Source organism: Panthera uncia (assembly GCF_023721935.1).
Source record: "Panthera uncia isolate 11264 chromosome A1 unlocalized genomic scaffold, Puncia_PCG_1.0 HiC_scaffold_17, whole genome shotgun sequence".
Lineage (NCBI taxonomy): Eukaryota > Metazoa > Chordata > Mammalia > Carnivora > Felidae > Panthera > Panthera uncia.
The window spans coordinates 35,931,169-35,951,424 of record NW_026057577.1 but is presented as its reverse complement, the minus strand read 5'-3'; the positions used below and the strand labels follow the sequence as shown (position 1 = coordinate 35,951,424).

The 20,256-nt window shown below is 36.4% G+C and overlaps 1 protein-coding gene across 3 annotated transcripts; it reads left to right on the top strand.

Annotated features, from left to right (window-relative positions):
• The first annotated feature begins 280 nt into the window (after window positions 1–280).
• Window positions 281–19,740, top strand: YIPF5 (Yip1 domain family member 5). Of its 3 annotated transcripts, XM_049649413.1 has the most exons (7): window positions 282–414; window positions 535–662; window positions 991–1,110; window positions 8,954–9,126; window positions 9,967–10,112; window positions 11,147–11,328; window positions 12,613–15,872. In XM_049649413.1, exons 3-7 carry the CDS (start codon window positions 1,001–1,003, stop codon window positions 12,773–12,775), a joined length of 774 nt encoding a protein of 257 aa, XP_049505370.1. In that variant the 5' UTR covers window positions 282–414; window positions 535–662; window positions 991–1,000; the 3' UTR covers window positions 12,776–15,872. The 3 variants fall into 3 exon arrangements, with proteins under 3 accessions (XP_049505371.1, XP_049505370.1, XP_049505369.1); XM_049649414.1 differs by lacking the exons at window positions 535–662; window positions 12,613–15,872 and adding an exon at window positions 18,201–19,740 and having other exon boundaries at window positions 281–414; XM_049649412.1 differs by lacking the exon at window positions 535–662.
• Window positions 19,741–20,256: the final 516 nt, after the last annotated feature.

Sequence of the window (20,256 nt, the reverse complement as noted above, 5' to 3'; positions counted from 1 at the left end):
GACCGGCTCCGTCCGCTTATTAACAGTATTTGCAAACCCTCCTCCAGGTCTCCGGTCTATTGAGGAATTCTTCCTCCAGACAGTAACTAACAAATTTCTGCGCTTGCGCCTTTCTGCCTCTGTCGGTAACCAGGCTTCGGGAAGTATTTCCCTTCTCGTTGGCCCGCAAATAGACTGATCAATCGACACTGCGCATGCTCCGCATCAGGTTTCCCCTTCCCCGGCCCGCCCAAGGGCCGGGACATCCGACCCAAGAGAGGCGCAAACTCTACCAACACGCCTGCGCGAGCGGGCGTGCCCCGGAAGCGGTTTTTTGGCCTTGTGACACGTAGCAACGGAGCCAGTTCAGGGTCCTAAGCGGTGTTTGGGGGTTTTAGGGGTTTGCCGGAGCCGCTGCCGCCGCTTCTCCGTTTGGTGAGTGTTTCAGCTTGTGGCACACTGTTCGGCTTCTCCGCAGTCCAGTGCAACGCGGCTTGTTGCCGCCTTTCGGCGCAGCGTTCCGGTCCTTTCGCTCAGACCCTCGCTCCCTTTCAGGTCCTTGCTTTGACGCGTCCCCTATACCTCAAGCGTGGCTTTCTAGGAGTCTGCACCGTCGCGGCAGGCTCAGGCCTTATTTTGCAAAGAGGCAGTCGCATTGTCAGCGGCAGAGCCCTTCCCCCGAGGTGAGGAATCGTCTTTATTGTTTTTAGACTTCCAAGGAACCAGTTCTCCCACGACCCTTCCCCTAGTTGTAATGACAATTGTAATAACAATTTAATGACAAGGAGCCTGGGCATACTGGCTCCTTGTAATGGAGGTGTCTTCCCAGCTCGTGATTTCGAGATTAGACGTTTCCTTTGTAACTGCCACCCAGACCTATCGTCCAAATGCTGGTGCCTCAAATTCCAGAAGAAATAATTTACTGCCTTCTGAGGCTTTTTGCCTAGTATCGAAACGAATTCAGTAGGACCTTGGGTATAAACAGTATTTGCCATTCTTCTTCTCTTGCAGATCATTTGCAATGTCAGGCTTTGATAACTTAAACACGGATTTCTACCAGACAAGTTACAGCATCGATGACCATTCACAGCAGTCCTATGATTATGGAGGAAGTGGAGGACCCTATAGCAAGTAACTTGTCAATTTTGACCATTTATTTAGTCAAGATTAAAGTGAAAGCATGTATCCTGAATGTTTGGTATTGCCTAAAACTGACTGTGGCAACATTCCCTTGTCAGGAAGGTGATTTTTCATAATCTTCCTTCCTCTGGAAAGATCTATGACATTGGTTTTGGTGTGAAGGGATTGCCCTAGTTAGAGTTTGGTGCCTTCTGCAAAATCTTTGGGTGGGCCTGAGTGCAAAAGTTGATTGTTAAAGAGCTGTTTCCTCTTAATAGTATTTCTACATCATTTAAGATATGGGTAGGAGCTTGAAGGACCTAGAGGATACCTAGGCTATTTAGTCCACAGAACCAGTTAAAATTTTAAAATCTTGTGATGGCTAGTTTAGAAGTTAAATGAGTCCAGATTTCAGACCTTGTCACTGTTAACTCAGAGTGCTTAGTGACACTGTTTAGCAGTGTAAGCTGCCTGTTGTGAATCATCAGGTGATTTTATATATCAAGTGATAATCATTTTTATTACTCTTCTTACCAAAACCTTGTGCTCAGTACACACAAGTTGCCAGTTGCAGACGGAAGAGGGATCTCAAAACCTTTCAGCCCTGAACTTTTAAGAACAAAACAGAACAAAACACCCTGCTTTTTAAATAGGCTTTGGTGTTAGTGGTAGAAATACATTAGCTGAAAAAAAACAAAAAAACAAAAAAACAAATACATTAGCTGAGGCATTCTACCAATCTCTAGGACATCATATTCTTAGCTTCTTAGAACTTTGAAAGTAATGTCATCAGGCATTAAGTATACCAGGGTGGATTAACCTTGTTTGGGTGGTCCAGGACTCCTTCAATGAGCAGAATTGGAAACATCATGTTGAGAAATATCCATTCCTTTATTTACTTAAAAACGTGTTTTGTTGTTTTGTTTTGTTTTTTAATCAGTGTACAAGAGGGAAAATCAATGCAAGATTGGTCAGAGTGCAGCCACAGGGCTTTGGAAAACCTGCCTCTGTATGTGGGCCTGTTTTTAGCTAAATGGTGTTTGCATTCAACAGAACTGTGACATTTGGATTACAGCCTCCTAGGGGTATTTATCTCTGCCTTTCTTTCCTGCCCTGTCCGTGTTTGCATCACTTAAAGGTGTGGCTTATCTTTGCATCCCAGTTAACATCTTCTCCTTTCAGTTTTCTGCAGGGAGGTGGTTTACATATTCTGTTGCTAACTATTCTCAATTCCATTACAATCAAATCGTGTACCAGTAAGCATTGTTTCAGTGTAATGAAGTTTTATTCCAGGTACTTGCATACCCACTATTGCAATTAACAAATAGGAGTTTATAGATGAAGCCTAGGAAAACAGAAAGCTTAATGTATTAGCAGTCACAATTGGGTTTCGTTTATAAGTATCATTTATATGTTCATATAACGACAACAACAGCAACAAGTGAAAGGCCCTTTGATCTTAATCTATTGAGCTTTATGACTGTCATATTGGACAGGTCCCACATTGTGTGTTAGATATGCCTGTAAAATACCAATTACATATTTTTAAAGTATTTAAAGCTAGTATTTTTTCATTTTTGACTTAACTGGTAAATATCTTTATGGAATACAGTGTTGATTTAGTCAGTACAGATCGTATTTACCATACTGTGTTCTAGTTTAAAACCAGCAGGAGCAAGTCAGTAATTTTTCCCAACCAGGTCCTACCAGAAAAGGAAAACTGTAAAATTCCATGGCGTTGTCTTTCTTGCATCTTAAAGAAGGAATGAAGACCCCACTTTTGAAGCAGTCGTTTTCTTGGGGACTATTTCTCTTCGTTACATGACATTTATGAGTCTTACATCACCATTCTAAAGTGTGGCCTTCAGACCCTAGAGGGTTGTTGAGAACTTTCAAGGAGTCTGTAAGGACAAGACTATTTTTATAACAGTACTAAGACATTATATACCTTTTTAGGTGTGTTGACATTTGTACTCATGTTTTAAAAACAGCGGTTGATAAAATTGCTAGTACCTGAATGTGAATCAAGACAAGGGCATCAAATCGTTCCAGTAATCATTATATTCTTCATCGCCACACACTTGCTGGGGTGTAAGGGGGAACCACTTTTATATACGGATGCCCTTGATGAAGCAGTAAAAATTACCGTGTTATTAAATCCTGACCCTTCAGTGCACACAGAGTGGCACTGTGCTGCATGACGAAATAGGAAAAGGTCCTAAAGCACTTCTGGTGTGTACTGGAGAGCAGTGGTTGGGAAAAGACCCTGTGCATTCTGAATCGCAGGCTGAAGTAGCTGCTTTTTTTTGAAAACCATTTCTATTGGAAAGAACATCTGACAAACTATGGTTAGACTTCAGTACTGGGCACATGTTTTCTTGAAGATGAAATAGTTGAGCCCCTTACTTCAAGAAAAAAAACTGACAGTATGTGTAGCCAGTGGTTAAATTCAAGTTTTCAGGTAAAAATGAGGATTTGGGAAAACTGTCCATAACTGTCAGCTTCCTAGTAATAACCATTTTTCTGATTAAATCATTGGTCATATTAACAAATGTGATTTTCTTATACTTACCCTTCATATATATGTCTTTATATTAAATATGTTAATATTTGGGAGATAGGTATAACTCATACTAATATTTTCTAAATCACCAGTGAAGGTTACGGAATCAAAAATGAGTAAAGAAAGGATCCGTTCAAAGTGCAAAGCACATTACTGTATTCTGTGAAACAGTATAAAAAGTTTATCAGTGGAGCACCTGGGTGGTTCAGTTGGTTGGGCATCTGACTCTTTTTTTTTTTTTTTTTTTTTTAATATATGAAATTTATTGTCAAATTGGTTTCCATACAACACCCAGTGCTCATCCCAAAAGTTGCCCTCCTCAATACCCATCACCCACCCTCCCCTCCCTCCCACCCCCCATCAACCCTCAGTTTGTTCTCAGTTTTTAACAGTCTCTTATGCTTTGGCTCTCTCCCACTCTAACCTCTTTTTTTTTTTTTTTTCCTTCCCCTCCCCCATGGGTTTCTGTTAAGTTTCTCAGGATCCACATAAGAGTGAAACCATATGGTATCTGTCTTTCTCTGTATGGCTTATTTCACTTAGCATCACACTCTCCAGTTCCATCCACGTTGCTACAAAGGGCCATATTTCATTTTTTCTCATTGCCACGTAGTACTCCATTGTGTATATAAACCACAATTTCTTTATCCATTCATCAGTTGATGGACATTTAGGCTCTTTCCAGAATTTGGCTATTGTTGAGAGTGCTGCTATAAACATTGGGGTACAGGTGCCCCTATGCATCAGTACTCCTGTATCCCTTGGATAAATTCCCAGCAGTGCTATTTCTGGGTCATAGGGTAGGTCTATTTTTAATTTTCTGAGGAACCTCCACACTGCTTTCCAGAGTGGCTGCACCAATTTGCATTCCCACCAACAGTGCAAGAGGGTTCCCACTTCTCCACATCCTCTCCAGCGTCTATAGTCTCCTGATTTGTTCATTTTGGCCACTCTGACTGGCGTGAGGTGATATCTGAGTGTGGTTTTGATTTGTATTTCCCTGATGAGGAGCGACGTTGAACATCTTTTCATGTGCCTGTTGGCCATCCGGATGTCTTCTTTAGAGAAGTGTCTATTCATGTTTTCTGCCCATTTCTTCACTGGGTTATTTGTTTTTCGGGTGTGGAGTTTGGTGAGCTCTTTGTAGATTTTGGATACTAGCCCTTTGTCCGATATGTCATTTGCAAATATCTTTTCCCATTCCGTTGGTTGTCTTTTAGTTTTGTTGGTTGTTTCCTTTGCTGTGCAGAAGCTTTTTATCTTCATAAGGTCCCAGTAATTCACTTTTGCTTTTAATTCCCTTGCCTTTGGGGATGTGCCGAGTAAGAGATTGCTACGGCTGAGGTCAGAGAGGTCTTTTCCTGCTTTCTCCTCTAAGGTTTTGATGGTTTCCTGTCTCACATTCAGGTCCTTTATCCATTTTGAGTTTATTTTTGTGAATGGTGTGAGAAAGTGGTCTAGTTTCAACCTTCTGCATGTTGCTGTCCAGTTCTCCCAGCACCATTTGTTAAAGAGACTGTCTTTTTTCCATTGGATGTTCTTTCCTGCTTTGTCAAAGATGAGTTGGCCATACGTTTGTGGGTCTAGTTCTGGGGTTTCTATTCTATTCCATTGGTCTATGTGTCTGTTTTTGTGCCATGGGCATCTGACTCTTGATTTTGGCTCAGGTCATGATCTCATGGTTTGTGAGTTCAGGCCCTACCTTGGGCCCTGCTGACAGTGTGGAGCCTGCTTGGGTTTCTCTCTCTGCCCCTCCTCGGCTTGCATGTGTGTGTGTATGCACACACTCTTTGTCTCTCTCTCAAATAAACTTAAGAAAGATGTTTATTAGTAGTTCCATCTTCTCTGTTGCAACTTAAGTTTAAAAAACTACCATCTTGCTTTGAATTTTGATGCAGAATGAAAAGAATATCCATGATAATCTGAAAAAGTTGTTAAATAATTTTCCAGCTACTTGTCTGCCTCACTAGATTTTCTTCAGATACTTCGACTAAGACAATATATTACCACAAACTGACAACAGAAGCAGATACAAGAATTTTTAGCTGTCTTCTGTTAAACCAGACAGGACCAAGATTGTCAAAAATATGATACAGTGCCACTTTTCTCAGTAATTTTTTAAAGAAATTCTTTCATTAAAATTTTATGCTAATATATGAAAAGTTTATTGTTACTTTAAATGAACTAATATTTAATTTTTTTTAATGTTTATATATTTTTGAGAGAGAGACAGAGACAGAGTGCAAGCAAGGTAGGGGCAGAGAGAGAGGGAGACACAGAATCCAAAGCAGGCTTCAGGCTCCAAGCTGTCAGCCCAGACCCCGACATGGGGCTTGAACCCACAAGCCATGAGATCATGACCTGAGCCAAAGTCAGACGCTTAACCAACTGAGCTACCCAAGTGCCCCATTAAATATTTTAAAAATTTCTCAGTTTTAAATTCTAATATGATAAATATTGACAGATACATCCCACAGGAATAAAAAATATTTGGGTTTCCCAGTAATAAATTTTGAAAGTGAAAGGGGATCCTAAGAACAAAGAGTTTGAGAACCACTGGTCTGTACCATTTTTTTTTTTTAATTGCATACACATTCATATTCTCTCTCTCTCTCTGTCTGTCTCTGTGTGTGTCTTTCTGTGAGAGAGAGAATAAACTACATTCTGTTGATGCAGATTGTATCAGCCTCCATATGGAGCTTTTCTAGCTGTTTCATAAACCCAGTTTTAGATTTATGATACATTCTAACAGAGATCAACATAATAGCATATTGTACTAAATCAGAAAATGTGAATTCTTCCCCTAGTTCAGTTCAACCTGCTAATCCTGTAGGATATGTGTGTGTATGTTTAAGTAAGTAGAAATCAACATATTTCATACTAAAATGGAAAAAGACATATATGGGAAAAAAAGATATTATAGCTATCTCCATAAATTAGGATTTGGGGGTGATTATTATTATCATTGTTAAAAGTTGGTCCCCGGAGTCAAAAAGTCTAGTTTTGAATCTTGGCACCACCATAGGCAAATCATTTTAACCTAAATATTAGTTTATACATCTTTATAATGGGAAGGATGTTAAAAGCAACCTCCTAAAGTTATAGTGGCGTAATATGATATAATGCACATTAAACACTTAAAACTGTGCTTTACAAAGTAACATTCAGTTAGGTGACTTGTATTTCTGTAAATTTTCAGTAGCTAATACGTACCTATATGTTACCTGTAACATATTTTAGAATGAATGAATTTTGATAAATAATAAATGTACAACAGTTTTAAAGATGCAGAAGTTTTTAATGTGAAAATTAAGTCTTCCACTTCCCCTTGCTTCCAAGTCCCTTTACCTGTATAATTATGTGTATTATATTAAATGTTACATTATACTTAAGCCTATGTAATTATACGTAATGTATGTATATGTGTATAAAATACACATATTCAAATATATAGATACAGATGTATTCTAAAAAGTACAATCAGAGTGGGTGCATATGGCATATACTATTCTGAACATTGGGTCTTTTTTGTTTCTGCCCACTAAGTATTTTTTGATTATCATTCCTTATTAGTTCACATAGAAGTACCTCATTTTTTTTTAACAAGTGCATAGTAATTTATGCCATATTACAGGATATTTACTCATAACTATTTATTTTGTTTTTTATCGTTTGCTGTTAAAATAATGCTTTGGGACACCTGGGTGGCTCAGTCAGTTAAGCATCCAACTCTTGATTTCAGCTCAGGTCATGATCTCACAGTTTGTGAGTTCGAGCCCTGTGTTGGACTCTGCACTGACAGCACAGAGCTTGCTTGGAATTCTCTTTCTCCCTCTCCCTCTGTCCCTCCCCTGCTTATATGTGCGCTCTCTCTCTCTCTTTCCCTCTTCCTCAAAATAAATAAAAATTTAAAAAAATAATGCTTCATCAAATTCTATATTACTATATAGCCAGAAAACTAAATAACGTTTTTTTTTAAGCTTGGATTGGACTAGAGTGGTAAATAAATCATGAGAGTCCCATTGGACTCTCCAGAGGGTTATGTATATTTGAAATTTTCCCATTATTTGGATTTGCTTTTATTTTATTTTTTAAATGCTTACTTATTTATTCAGAGAGAGAAAAAGAGAGGGGAAGAGAGAATCCCAAGCAGGCTCTGCTCTCTCAGAGCAGAGCAAGTTGTGGGGCTCAGTCTCACAAACCATGAGATCATGACCTGAGCCAAAATCAAGAGTCAGACTCTTAACTTAGTGAGCCAACCAGGCGCTTCAGATTTGCTTTTAATCAAGATGTTCAGTTAATTTAAGATTCAATTTTAAAATCTCAAGTAATATTCATGGCAGTCATTAGTCTTATATTTATCAAAAGGAAACTATAAAATTTTAAAAGGTAATTAAAGGATCTTTAAGCTTTCTCAGTTCTTTTTAAAATAATTATTTTACTTCTGTATTTCTTACTGTGTATTTAGATTAGTCCCATTGATGGGTAAGTCATATTTTTCCCCAGAACATGGTAAAACAAGTTTTTAAAGATACTGCTTCAATGTCCTTCTGTTCACTGTTGTTTTTTTGGTTTTTTCTCATCACTAAAATAGCCATGGTAAAGCCTCTTTTTCTACAGTGCGGGATTTTACTACAGCACATATCAAATGAGACAGTAAGCGTATACCTACTTTGAAAAATTTTAAGTGCTATTAAAATGCAAGGTAATACTAATAATGTTTTGTTATATTCAGAAAGCTTTCGAGAAAGAGGCTTGAATTTTTCCACTCTGTGTTTGAAATTGATGGTTGTTCTTAAAGAGATTTACACATTTGGAAAAAAATAACATACTACAGAGAGTAAAGAATGATTGAACATTCAATGGAGATTCAAACCACAGTGGGAAATTACATAACTTGTAGTACAAAGTCTATCATGTTCAGTTTTCATCCATAGTCTTAGGTATAAATTTTATTCCTCAGCTATCTTTATATTATATATACTACTAGAGGGGGAGAAATAGATAAGATTTCTAAGTTTTCATTTTTTGACCACCTAATCTTTAAAAGTTTCATAGTTTATAAAATTCTTAAGTGCTGTAGAAGTGAGTGTTGGCATCATCAAGTAGATTCTCTGAAAAACACTGACAACTTACCATTGGAGATAATCATATTGATCCTAGTAATCATTTCAACACCATTTGCGAAAACTGGCCAAGTAGCTATCCTAGGAGTTGTGTGACTGTGACTCTCTCGCTCTCAGGGATATCCACTGTTGACGTAATTCTCAGAAATGGAACTCTGATTTACAGGCAGTATGCTGGCTATGACTATTCGCAGCAAGGCCGATTTGTCCCTCCAGACATGATGCAGCCACAACAGCCATACACCGGGCAGATTTTCCAGCCAACTCAGGCATATACTCCAACAACACCTCAGCCATTCTATGGAAACAACTTTGAGGATGAGCCACCTTTATTAGAAGGTAGGATTCGTTGCAGAGTACTCTGTAGTGTCCAGCTGGTTAGTGAAAATAAATCAGAGTTGGGAGAAGTTATCCCTTCCTTTGAGAGAATAATGTTACAGAAAAAATGTTTTCTACTAAGTAACCCATTTTGAACAGAGTGTGTATGAAACCACACTGAGCCATAAGGGACCAGATTTTTAATAGATCTTTATAAAGTGATTATTAGGTCAATATGTGAACATTGACTTTTACTTCACATTATTGATTCAATTCTGTCAGTGGAAGAAATGGAAGGAAATAGCATGGTAGTGATTATTCTATATGGAAGAAGTTGGCAAAACTAGTAACATCATTGAAAAATACGGTGATTTTCAAATTCTGTTCCAAAACCCATAAAGCAGTACTTCTGAACATTTTGGGCTGGGGGGGTGGGGGGTGTCGGATACCCTTTGAAAGTCTAACGAAAGCTATGAATCAAACAAATACTCTTCTCAGAAAAATGCACACCTGTGCATAGAAACATAGTTTTATATACAATTTCATAGCATCTCCAGGTATTGCTGAAGCCCCAGGTGAAGAACCCCTTACTCCGAACCCTGTCCATATATCCTTTTTACGCAGTCGTAGCTGAGAATGTCTTGTTTTGTCACATCCAAACACTTTTTCCATCACCAAAGCAGAAATAAGACTTTTGTGGAGTAAACACCACAGTCAGGGAAGACTGGTATTGAGGACTCCCCACAATAATGTCTCATATTGCTGAGTGTTTCATTCTGTCTCCTGTTCCAACATAGATTCTGGTAAACTAAAGATATATCAACAAATCCTAATTGACTTTCTTATTTTCTCTTCCTTTAGAATTAGGTATCAATTTTGACCACATCTGGCAAAAAACACTAACAGTGTTACATCCATTAAAAGTAGCAGATGGCAGCATCATGAATGAGACTGATTTGGCAGGACCCATGGTTTTTTGCCTTGCCTTTGGAGCCACATTGTTACTGGTAAGATTTTAGTTTAAACTCTCAGTATGAGATTAAACAACATTCTTTAATGGCCAAGAGCCATTTTTGAGACTGTTTATACATCAGATCTTTCATGTGTTTTGAATGGTATTGAATTGCTTGAAATTATACCCATTCATCACTTCTCCGTTGATAATAAATGTAATATATTTGGAAATACTTTTTTAGGTTTATTTACTTATTTTGAGAGAGAAAGAGAATGCAAGTGCACGTAATAGGGGAGAGAGAGAATCCCAAGTAGGATCCGCACTGTCAGCGCAGAGCCCAGCCCGGGGCTCCATCTCACAAACCGTGAGATCATGACCTGATCTGAGATTGAGAGTCACACACTTCAGTGACTGAGCCATCCAGGTGCCCCTAACACATTACTGTCTTAAGTCTGTTCAGTAATGTCTTTTACAAGAGCATAATTCAGTTTTGTTTTGTTTTTTGGTTTGTCAAAAGACTGTATAACTCCACCAATGGTTTGGAAAAATAATGAAAGAAAAATACATCTTCCATTATATTTTTCTTGCTTGTTCGTCATTTTTCTTTTCTCCTCCCTTCCCCATAGAACCCTGGTGTCCTGCTTATCCTGACTTCCTTTCTGTTAGCTCCTTTTGGTGGTATTTGTTGCTTTCAAGGGATATTGGCTATTATCCAAACATTCTGCAGGATTTTCCATCTTGGGTCTATAGTTTATTTGCTTCAAATCAGACAGATTTCTTTTTAGAAGTCTACTGCTTAAAGGTGATTGTAGCATGATTTTGTGTCTTTATTTGCTGAATTGTTCATATACTACCTGGAAAATGAAAAACCAAATATATGTATATTGGAAAGTAGGTACTTCAGACTTCCTGAGAAAGGTATAATAGCCAATTGTTGTTTTACTACTCTGCTTAAAGAATAGATACGTGTACAGATTTTGATGCTCACAAATTGAATATTTTCTACATGTACTTTTTTAGGTGAAATAAAGCCAAAAATAATTTATTTTTTTCCCTTTTAACCCATAATCTTTTCTTTACCCATAGGCTGGCAAAATCCAGTTTGGCTACGTATATGGGATCAGTGCAATTGGATGTCTAGGAATGTTCTGTTTACTAAACTTAATGAGTATGACAGGTGTTTCATTTGGTTGTGTGGCAAGTGTCCTTGGATATTGTCTTCTTCCCATGATCCTACTTTCCAGTTTTGCGGTGATATTTTCTTTGCAGTAAGTACTGATCTTTATTTGGGGGTTGATTGACCAGTTCTCTGTAGTAGGATTTCCCTCACGATCAGTTTAGGATAAATCACTAATTCATCAAACTTGAGATAGTGCCTGTTGTGAATGAGGACTATCCTCCATTAATTTCAGTGATAAATACTGAAACTAAGAATAAATTTAAATTTTTTTATTACCATCTCTGCTTTTATCTGTGATAAAGAATTTCACTACTTTTGTGTTTACTTGGCACTGAACAGTAGTGATTGTTAAGTCAAATATTGCATGAAAAGATCAGGTTGTGAAAATTATACTTTCCATCTCACAGTTTTTAGACTATAGCTAATTGCTTAAAGATGTTGGGCATATGTTAAGTGAATGAATAATAAAACACATACTGTCTACTTGGCAGCTTTTTAAGTGAAAATGAAGCATTCTTTTTATGGCAAGAGGCTGTTAGTAGCCTACCATGTTCTCAGATGTATATGTAAGCAGCTTTAAGTGTGTAATTTGTTAAATAACGTTTTAGGTAAAGTGAGAAGGAAAGGTGTAAATTCCTGCTGATAAATTCTCTGCTCACAGCCAGCATGCAGCTTCTTTATCAACAGTTCAGGCTCCTCCTTGTGGCTAGTGCCTGGCACAACCAGTGATGGGGCTTTGTTACCCTTGGTTTAGGACAAGAGCGTGTAGCAGCTCTTCGATACTAGAGATTTGGCAAGATGATGGCCTCACAGTGTTTCTGCTTTGCGTAAAAATGCTTCAGATTTTCAGTGTAGAAACCTTGACTCTTCATTTGTTGAGATTGGTACACTTATATTTGAATTTTACAAAAGAGATTTTCTATGAATGCACTATTTTCTAACCAGAGCAGTTTTGCTCTCAGGAGGCATTTGGCAGGGTCTGGAAGTAATTTTGGGGGATGCAAAAGTGTTAAAGGCGGGGGTTCTGCTGACCAGCCTTACAATGTACAGAACAGCCCTTCACAACAAAAGTGCATCCATCCCAAATGTCAGTGATGCCAACATTGAGAAACCTGGCTCCTGTGCTGACAGGCATAAAATGTAATTATAAATGAGATTTTTGAATGTGGATGTGAATGATTCAGCATTATTGAATTCACTGTGAGGTACTTTATTTTAGCATTTGAAAACAAAATCTTGACCATTTCTTCAGATGTGTACAATGTGGATTTAAAGTGCTTTTCTTTAGAATTGGGTTATTATATTCTTACGGTATCTAATCTCATCTACTGCCCCCCCCCCCCCCCCTTCCGTTTTTCCTTTTCGGTTACAGAGGAATGGTAGGAATCATTCTCACTGCTGGAATTATTGGTTGGTGTAGTTTTTCGGCTTCCAAAATTTTTATTTCTGCATTAGCCATGGAAGGACAGCAACTTCTAGTAGCATATCCTTGTGCTTTGTTATATGGAGTCTTTGCCCTAATTTCCGTTTTTTGAACTGAATTGATCTGGCATGTGGACACCATTGAGCCAAAAGGACTTTGAACTCTTATATTGGACCAGCGAACTGCTACAGTGCAACTCCCGTGCAGATCTAACGTTTGACTATTGGCGCAGTGGAAGTAAACATACATCTTTTGTTCATTTTTATAGAACTTTTGAATACTTTGTTGGATTTACTTGCAGTATGACTAGCTTTAAATGTTTGTGCTTATACCAATAAGAAGTGCTATTTCTTTCCTGTTCTGCAGCCTTTGAAAAACAGATTTTTTTCTTGCAAATTATATTAAGATGTTTTTGATAGGTTTTTATCAACTGTGGGAAACTAACCACAGGGCTGATAATCTTTTCTTAAAAACAACCCAGTCTTGGTTAAGAAGACACAAGATTTACTGCAGAAATGTTTTTCCAAGGGATTGGGAAAGAAAAATTGCCTGTAATTGCCTGTATTCTCAAGTTAGATGCACTTGAAGCAAAAAAGCGATCCCAATGTAGAGTTTTATGAGTTTGCCCTGCATAAATTTGACATTCCTTTAAATTATCTCATGGAGTTTTTGCTAAAATTCAACAAGACAACAAGTTCCTAGTCTACTTGATTGTAGACAGGAAGTGTGAGCACCTGTTGAGGTTAGCATGAACTAAACCATAGTGACCTAGACTGAACGCATTAATGTTCATAGTCGTATCTCCATGTTTCCTAGGAAAAAGAAAATCACTAACCTTTTTTGAGAAATAGATTTAAAACGTCACAGTTTCAGTACTGCAGTTATCAATGTAAAGTGCATTTGATGCTTAGTAATTAAAATTTTCCCAGTTTTAACTGTGTTGAGTTGACTTTTGCTGTTTTCGGTGTCGCATTTTCTTTAATTAGGTTCTGGTTTTAACTTGTATTCATAATTTATTCTAAGCTTGAAGAATAGAAGTCATTTAGTATAGAATCATAAAAGAGATTAAATGAAAAGCAATGTACTTTGAGTTACAACATTATTTCCTTGTATTAAATTTATTTGGTTCATGTCATGTTCTCTTGCCAGAGAATCTATGAGAAAATGCTGTATCTTGTATTTTGATACAGCATTGGCTTTTTCTGAAGAAAACTGCCTCTGATTTTTGGACAGGCTCATTTACAGTTGTGAGAAAGATGCCTTATGGGAAGGAAAATGTTGCCTTTTTCAAAAAAGGAGACTTTCAGACCAAATAAAAACAAACACCAAACTGATGTCAATGGTTCTTTTTAAAAGTTAGTTTTCAATCATAAAAGGAGGTTAAGATAATAAAACACATTTCTTGTAAGATCATGATTTCTGATCTCTGGAATCATATAAATATGTTTTTCTTCATTAATACTTAATTTCCTAGAGGAATACTCTCACTAATTTGTTTTGGGCTGGGTTTTCAAACATACCAAAGTGTTTTAGAATATTTTTTATTGTAATCTGTGTATAGTATTTGTTTTGTCTTTTTCAGTTCATTTTATAAATACACACTAATATTGTTAAGGTAGATATAATGAGTGCCTTCTGTGAATATCCAGTTTTTCCCAATGATCAGTGTAGAGGATGCTTTGGGAATTAAATTTCCCTACTATTGCTTAGACTTAGACCATTAATCTTCAGCCAGATTCCCCAAATGGATCAAATTGTTTTATTTTTTTGCCTCTCCGAGCCCCAAGAATAATACTTTTTAATTTAAATCAATATTGAGAGACTATTGTTACTTGTCTTATAGAACTCCAAAATGATTACATGCAAACCCATTTTATATATAACGGTTATCCTGTCAAAACAGCTTTATAGTGGAATTGTATTTAATGTAAAAGGTTAGTTCTAGAGTTTGCTTGCTACCTGGTGAGTCCTGTATAGCCAAAATTTCCCTTCTAAAATTTCTCTTTAAAATGCAATATATGTAGCCATATTTATGCATACTTTAAAAACTGAAAAACTATGTTTCAAAAAGTTATATGTAATAACTTTATTCTCTGGCATTGTAGTAGGTTTCTCTTTCTTGAGTTAAGTTACAAGAAGAGCATCTAGCTTGCTTTTAGGTAGGGCCCATTTTATACCAAAACCATATACATGTACCTTTAAATACTAGACACACTCAGTATAACTTCAAGCTCACTTAGTGATTGTTCCTGGATAATAAATTTACCATGAATGGATCTGCAAGTTCACTCACTGGAGCTACTGTGTTATGTGTTACTTATGCATGCATGCATGTATATCAAGGACAGATAACTGCTTGTATGTATGGTATAAATGTATATTTTATGACTTTTAATACCATGTTACATTACCACGTTTACCAGTGGGTGCTTCCAAGAGCTATGTAACTAAGCTTGTAGGAAGAGGCATTCTTCCTCCAGATACAGTTATAAAGATGGTGCAAAATTCTATAAATCTTAAAATGCTAATTATGTCCTCAAGTACTAAGCATCCAGTCAAAGAGAATTTTTTAAAATGTATCTAACGACATGATTTCAGTTAGAATTTAAGTACTGTGCATTGACATTTTCCAAGTTTATTTGTAAGCTTTAATGGGCATTGCTCAACTCAAATATACTCCAAAGCTAAGTAAGGACAGTTGTCTCTGAAGATCAAATTATGCATTATTTTTATAGTATTCATTACCTATTTTAAAAAAAGGAGACTTTCCTTTCTGAAGTTATACACTTTTTTCCATATAAATGGAAGAATTTAGAGCTTTGGGCAAAAGGAGAACTCTAGAAATTACAATCTTCTCCTATAGGGTACTGTGACCTAGTTGTGGAGAATTGTGGGAATTCAGGAGCACATTGGAGATCTGCCTGTTGTCGTATAGAGCAGAGCTGATGTAATGACTCAGACAATTTTCTTAACTTGCCCTGTGAGAGAAATAAATAATAACGTGTGTGTGTGTATATATGTATATATAACATATAACAATAATGTGTATATATAATTGTGTGTATGTATATATTATATATATATATATATATATATATCACAGGGCATTTTATATATTTTATAAACATTTAGAGTTAGGCAAAAACATAAGTACCTTTTCAAAGAGTTACAGTAGTTAACAAGAGATTCCTTTTTTTTTTTTTTTTTTTTTTAGGATGTATTTAGGATTTGGGGGAAGGAATGGAAATAACAAGATATCAAAGTTTGTTGTGAATGCCCTAAGGAAGAATTGGATCCTGTTTGGATCCTGTACTTTTATGAATAGTAGATAAGAATGACCTATCATATCATTAGCTTGTCAAGAATACAGTAGTTACTTTCAAACAGCCTAAGTAAAACCTATTCTCACCACTCTGTACAATCTATGCTATTAATATTTTACACCACCAGTGAAGACATAATTGATTTGTAACTCTACCACCATCCTAATTATTGAAGTTTGGATTTTAATACATTACTATTGCTTGAATTTCAATAAGCTTCTTTGTTCTTTAATAATTGAATACTCATAACCGGGAAATAGGTAAAATAAAACATTAAATATTATCGATTTCTAGGGATTGGCAGAGTACTTACTTAAAAGTGTTTTATATTGACCAGTGTATGTCTCAGAATGGCGACTATAAACTGAAGAATGAAATCTAGCAGTGTGTAGTTAGGATCTTGCATCACAGGTAGGAATACATCGTCTACCCTTGTGCACTTTAGTCCCTACTTTAGTTAATGAAGAACATTGTCTGCTGATGGAGCACAGTGTCCTGTGTTTGTGCAAATAAATTAAAATGATTACGTCCTCAAATGAGGCCTAATTAAATACAGAGCTGTTCTCCTAATTTAAAAGCACAAATACTTTCTTGAGCACATTAGGTTCTGAAAATCGGATATTACATTTTTTGTGAGCCTAACTAATTAGGCTTGCCTTGCATATATAAATTTGGCTTATTTCTGAAACTACCACTAAATCTGATAGCATGCAGAGTGATTATGCATTAAGATGTTTTAAATAGCTTTTTAACACTAGTGGCACAAAAAGAATTTTAAAAATGAGAAAACAAATGAAGTGCTCAGTAGAAACATTTAAGATACTTGTAAATTTATATACTTACTTGAGTTACTCTGATTATCTTAAAAGTAGACAAAGCAATATGGTTATTTCATTTTTTTTCTCCAAGTAAATATAAATCAAACAAAGGTCCTTAGAGTTTCATGATAAATTTGCTTACAGTTTTCAGTTTGTGATCTTTGATAATGCTGTATGACTTGATAGTCTTTTCTTTAGGTAGAAATGGTCCTACAAGTCCTACTATTTTTATATGTTTTAATTTTCAAAACAGCATTGCTCTGTGGTTCTCTATTACCTCAGCATATTTATACTACTCAAGCAGCAGAATGGGAATACTGGTAAAAGTATCATGTCACACCCACGCTTCAGATTATTCCTACATCAGAAGGGAAGACTTCACTGAAAATGCGCTTTTTTTTTCCTTGCCCATGTAGAAGAATAAGTCTGACAATGTCATTTTTAGGTCACTCCTTTACATAGCTTATTGTAAAAGGTTCTGAAATGTGACCATTTTTAATTTCTCATTGAGTGGATCTGTGTGCTTACATGATTTAGTCATTTCAGGACCTTCCCCAGCATTTACTCTAATTGTACTTTAATTGTATCTGTAGTTCTCTTTAGAATATGAAATATATAGTATGATCTGACAGTGACTCTGCTCACATTAGGCCTTGTTACCCAATTTGTTACTATGTCAATTCCCAAGAGTTAAACTGTACCATGGTAGCAATTAAAAAGACTAAAACCAACATCTCTACTCAGACATCTGCAGAAATCAGTTTTTTATATAAATTTTTATTGAGCTCTCAGAGTTGAATTTCCTAATAAAATGATTTAAAATGCTTCTTTTTTTTTTTTTTTTTTTTTTTTTGCTTGTTTGTTTGCATGGGGTTGTTTGTTTAGAAGATGTTTGTTTACTTTAGCATTGTATTTACATTTTACGGCTTGTTTTTTTAATGCACTTTAAAAAAAAAAAACACTTTCTGAACTGTTTCCATGTGGTACATTTTCATCACTGCTTGAGCAGTCCTGTTAAAAGAATCTTCTAGCTTTAATGACATTTCAGATACTCCTTGCATATCTAGGTCTGTCACAAGGTCATACTTAACCCAGTCTCAATTTTTACCATCTCTTGAGACCATATTTTATTCTGACTGGCCTAGGTCACAATCTTCCTGCGATAACATGGTTTTGGTTTTTCTATAAAAGATTGAATCATTTCTATGGTTTAATAAAAGATTAAACTGCATCTGCAATGAGGTGAATGTTGTTTAAACAAGGTTGTCCTTGCTGAACCAAAGTTAGAGTTTAATATTTGACGTGAGAGTCATACTGATTTTCTGTTCTTACTCATATAGCAAAAATAAGAGAGAATCATTTATGAACAAACCATGGAACCTCTTGTCTTAACCAGGACCCAGCTAGAAGCAGAACGGGAAGCTGAGCTGAGACTATGAAAATCAAGACTGAATTGAGGGTGATAGTGGAGAATCTGGGGCCTTAACAGAATCAACAGGAAGACAGTGGGAGAGATTGTGCTAATATGTACTAGGAGATTTGTTTTAATACTTACACTATGTCATATGAACACTAATATAAAATTTTCAGTGTATCAAAATACAGCCTATTTTCATTATTGGTGTAAAAGCAGTAAGTACTAAAATAAAGGAAATCAAACAGCAGGAAGCTGTCAATTCTTTAAATCACTCTTATCAAAAAAAAAAAAAATCACTCTTATCAAGAAATCCAACTGTAAAGCAGTTTTTAAACATCCAGACAACACGATACAATTCTTGCTGATAGTCATGTTTGCAAAAACTTTCACAAATGAATCCATGCCAGCCCTAGGGTTGGGAAATTTTTCTTATTAAACTGTGCATGCTGCTATCACAGCTTTGGTGTCCCTCCTCTTTCTTTATTGGAGACAGACGGGATCGGGCCTCCATCCTCTAAGACTGGAGCAGGGTACCTGTGGTCCCTGGCCAAGATCTGGAAGAGAGTATTCATTAACTACCACCATAATACTCTTAATTTCATCTGCCCTTGCCTCCTCCGCGAGGCCGAGTGCGCTGGCTGTTGGTACCCCTCCAAACAATTTTCTCCATATTGGCAATTACAATATTATGATTCAGATCAGAGCGGATGAATTGAAATAGTTAAAGAGCGATGAAAAGTAAGCAGTTTGTCAACATGTTTAAGAGAAACAATAGAACTACTGCCCAGGGTTTGGCTTCTATCCCTGCCTCTCTGTCCTTTTGAGGTCTGTGTATTCCAACTTTAATTGACCCTGATAATAGCAATGAGATGTATTTGTAACATTTGTTGTGCATATCAAAATTTTATGTTGCCTATTCTCAGCTGTTTAACAAAAACGTTATATTGCCCCTCTAAGTGATGGGGAAAATAGACTTGATATCTTTTTGCAGCATTACAGGGAGGAATGAGGCCCTTGCTTGAAGTTTTCCCGCCTTGCTCATTGAGCTTTTCCCATTGAATTTGGCCCCCAACCATTAAGTTCCTTCTGTGAACCAAGTCCGGCCCTTGGCTTCCCCCTTCCAAGCTGAATATTCTCTGCTTTCATGCTTTCACTCACAACTTAATTTCTTTTTCTGATTGCCCTGGCACTCTCCTCTAAATCCTTTCCAAATTCTTCACGTTTCTTTAGTTGTGTAGCCCAGATCAGAACATGAATGTTTCATGCATATATGTATATAATAGTCACCTCACATTTACTTCTTTTTGTGTGGTTAAGAAAGACATATTTCCTGTGTGCTTTTGAACTGTAAGCTAAAAGTGGAAAATACATCCCTTAGCACTAGCTGTGCTAATAATTGGTGAGACCTCGATTAAGTCATTTTGAGCTTTGGTTTTTTTCTCTATAAGATGAACACATTGTATGAAATTTTTGAGGCATTTCAATTCTAAAATATATATAATGTGTAATATATATTTTACATGTTATATAGAGAATATATAAATATGCATATATTGTTGACCTGGTAATAAAATCTTAGTCTTATTCAAAGAGAATATATATTGACATGGGAAAGCGTTCCTTATACACACACACACACACACACACACACACACACAGCTTGTGTCTATCTTATCCCAAAGCCATATATATATATGTAAGTATGTATAGAAGAATATATTGAATGACATCTTTGTTTTTAAAAATGACATTTTTAAGGGATGTCTGGCTGGCTTAGTGAAGCCATCTTAGTGACTCTTGATCTCAGGGTCATGAGTTGTAGCCCCGTGTTGGGCGTGGAGCCTACTTATAGAGCAAACAAGGAAAGCAAAAAAGAATGAATCTTATTTAAGGAGGTATATCTGTGGTTTGAGATATCAACCAAATCAGATTTTTCACCTGGCACATATATTTTATTAAGTGAGGGAATTAATGAGTAGATGGTCTTTTCCAGAGCTCTTAATTTGATTGAAAGAAGTTTTAACTATACCTTAGA

Bases quoted from the DNA above. Each gene is read 5' to 3' on its own strand.
- YIPF5 (XM_049649412.1), top strand. From the start codon at position 1,001: ATGTCAGGCTTTGATAACTTAAACACGGATTTCTACCAGACAAGTTAC. The intron at 9,127-9,966 runs GTAGGATTCGTT...CTCTTCCTTTAG, and splicing joins TGAGCCACCTTTATTAGAAG to AATTAGGTATCAATTTTGAC. The intron at 11,329-12,612 runs GTAAGTACTGAT...TTTCGGTTACAG, and splicing joins GCGGTGATATTTTCTTTGCA to AGGAATGGTAGGAATCATTC.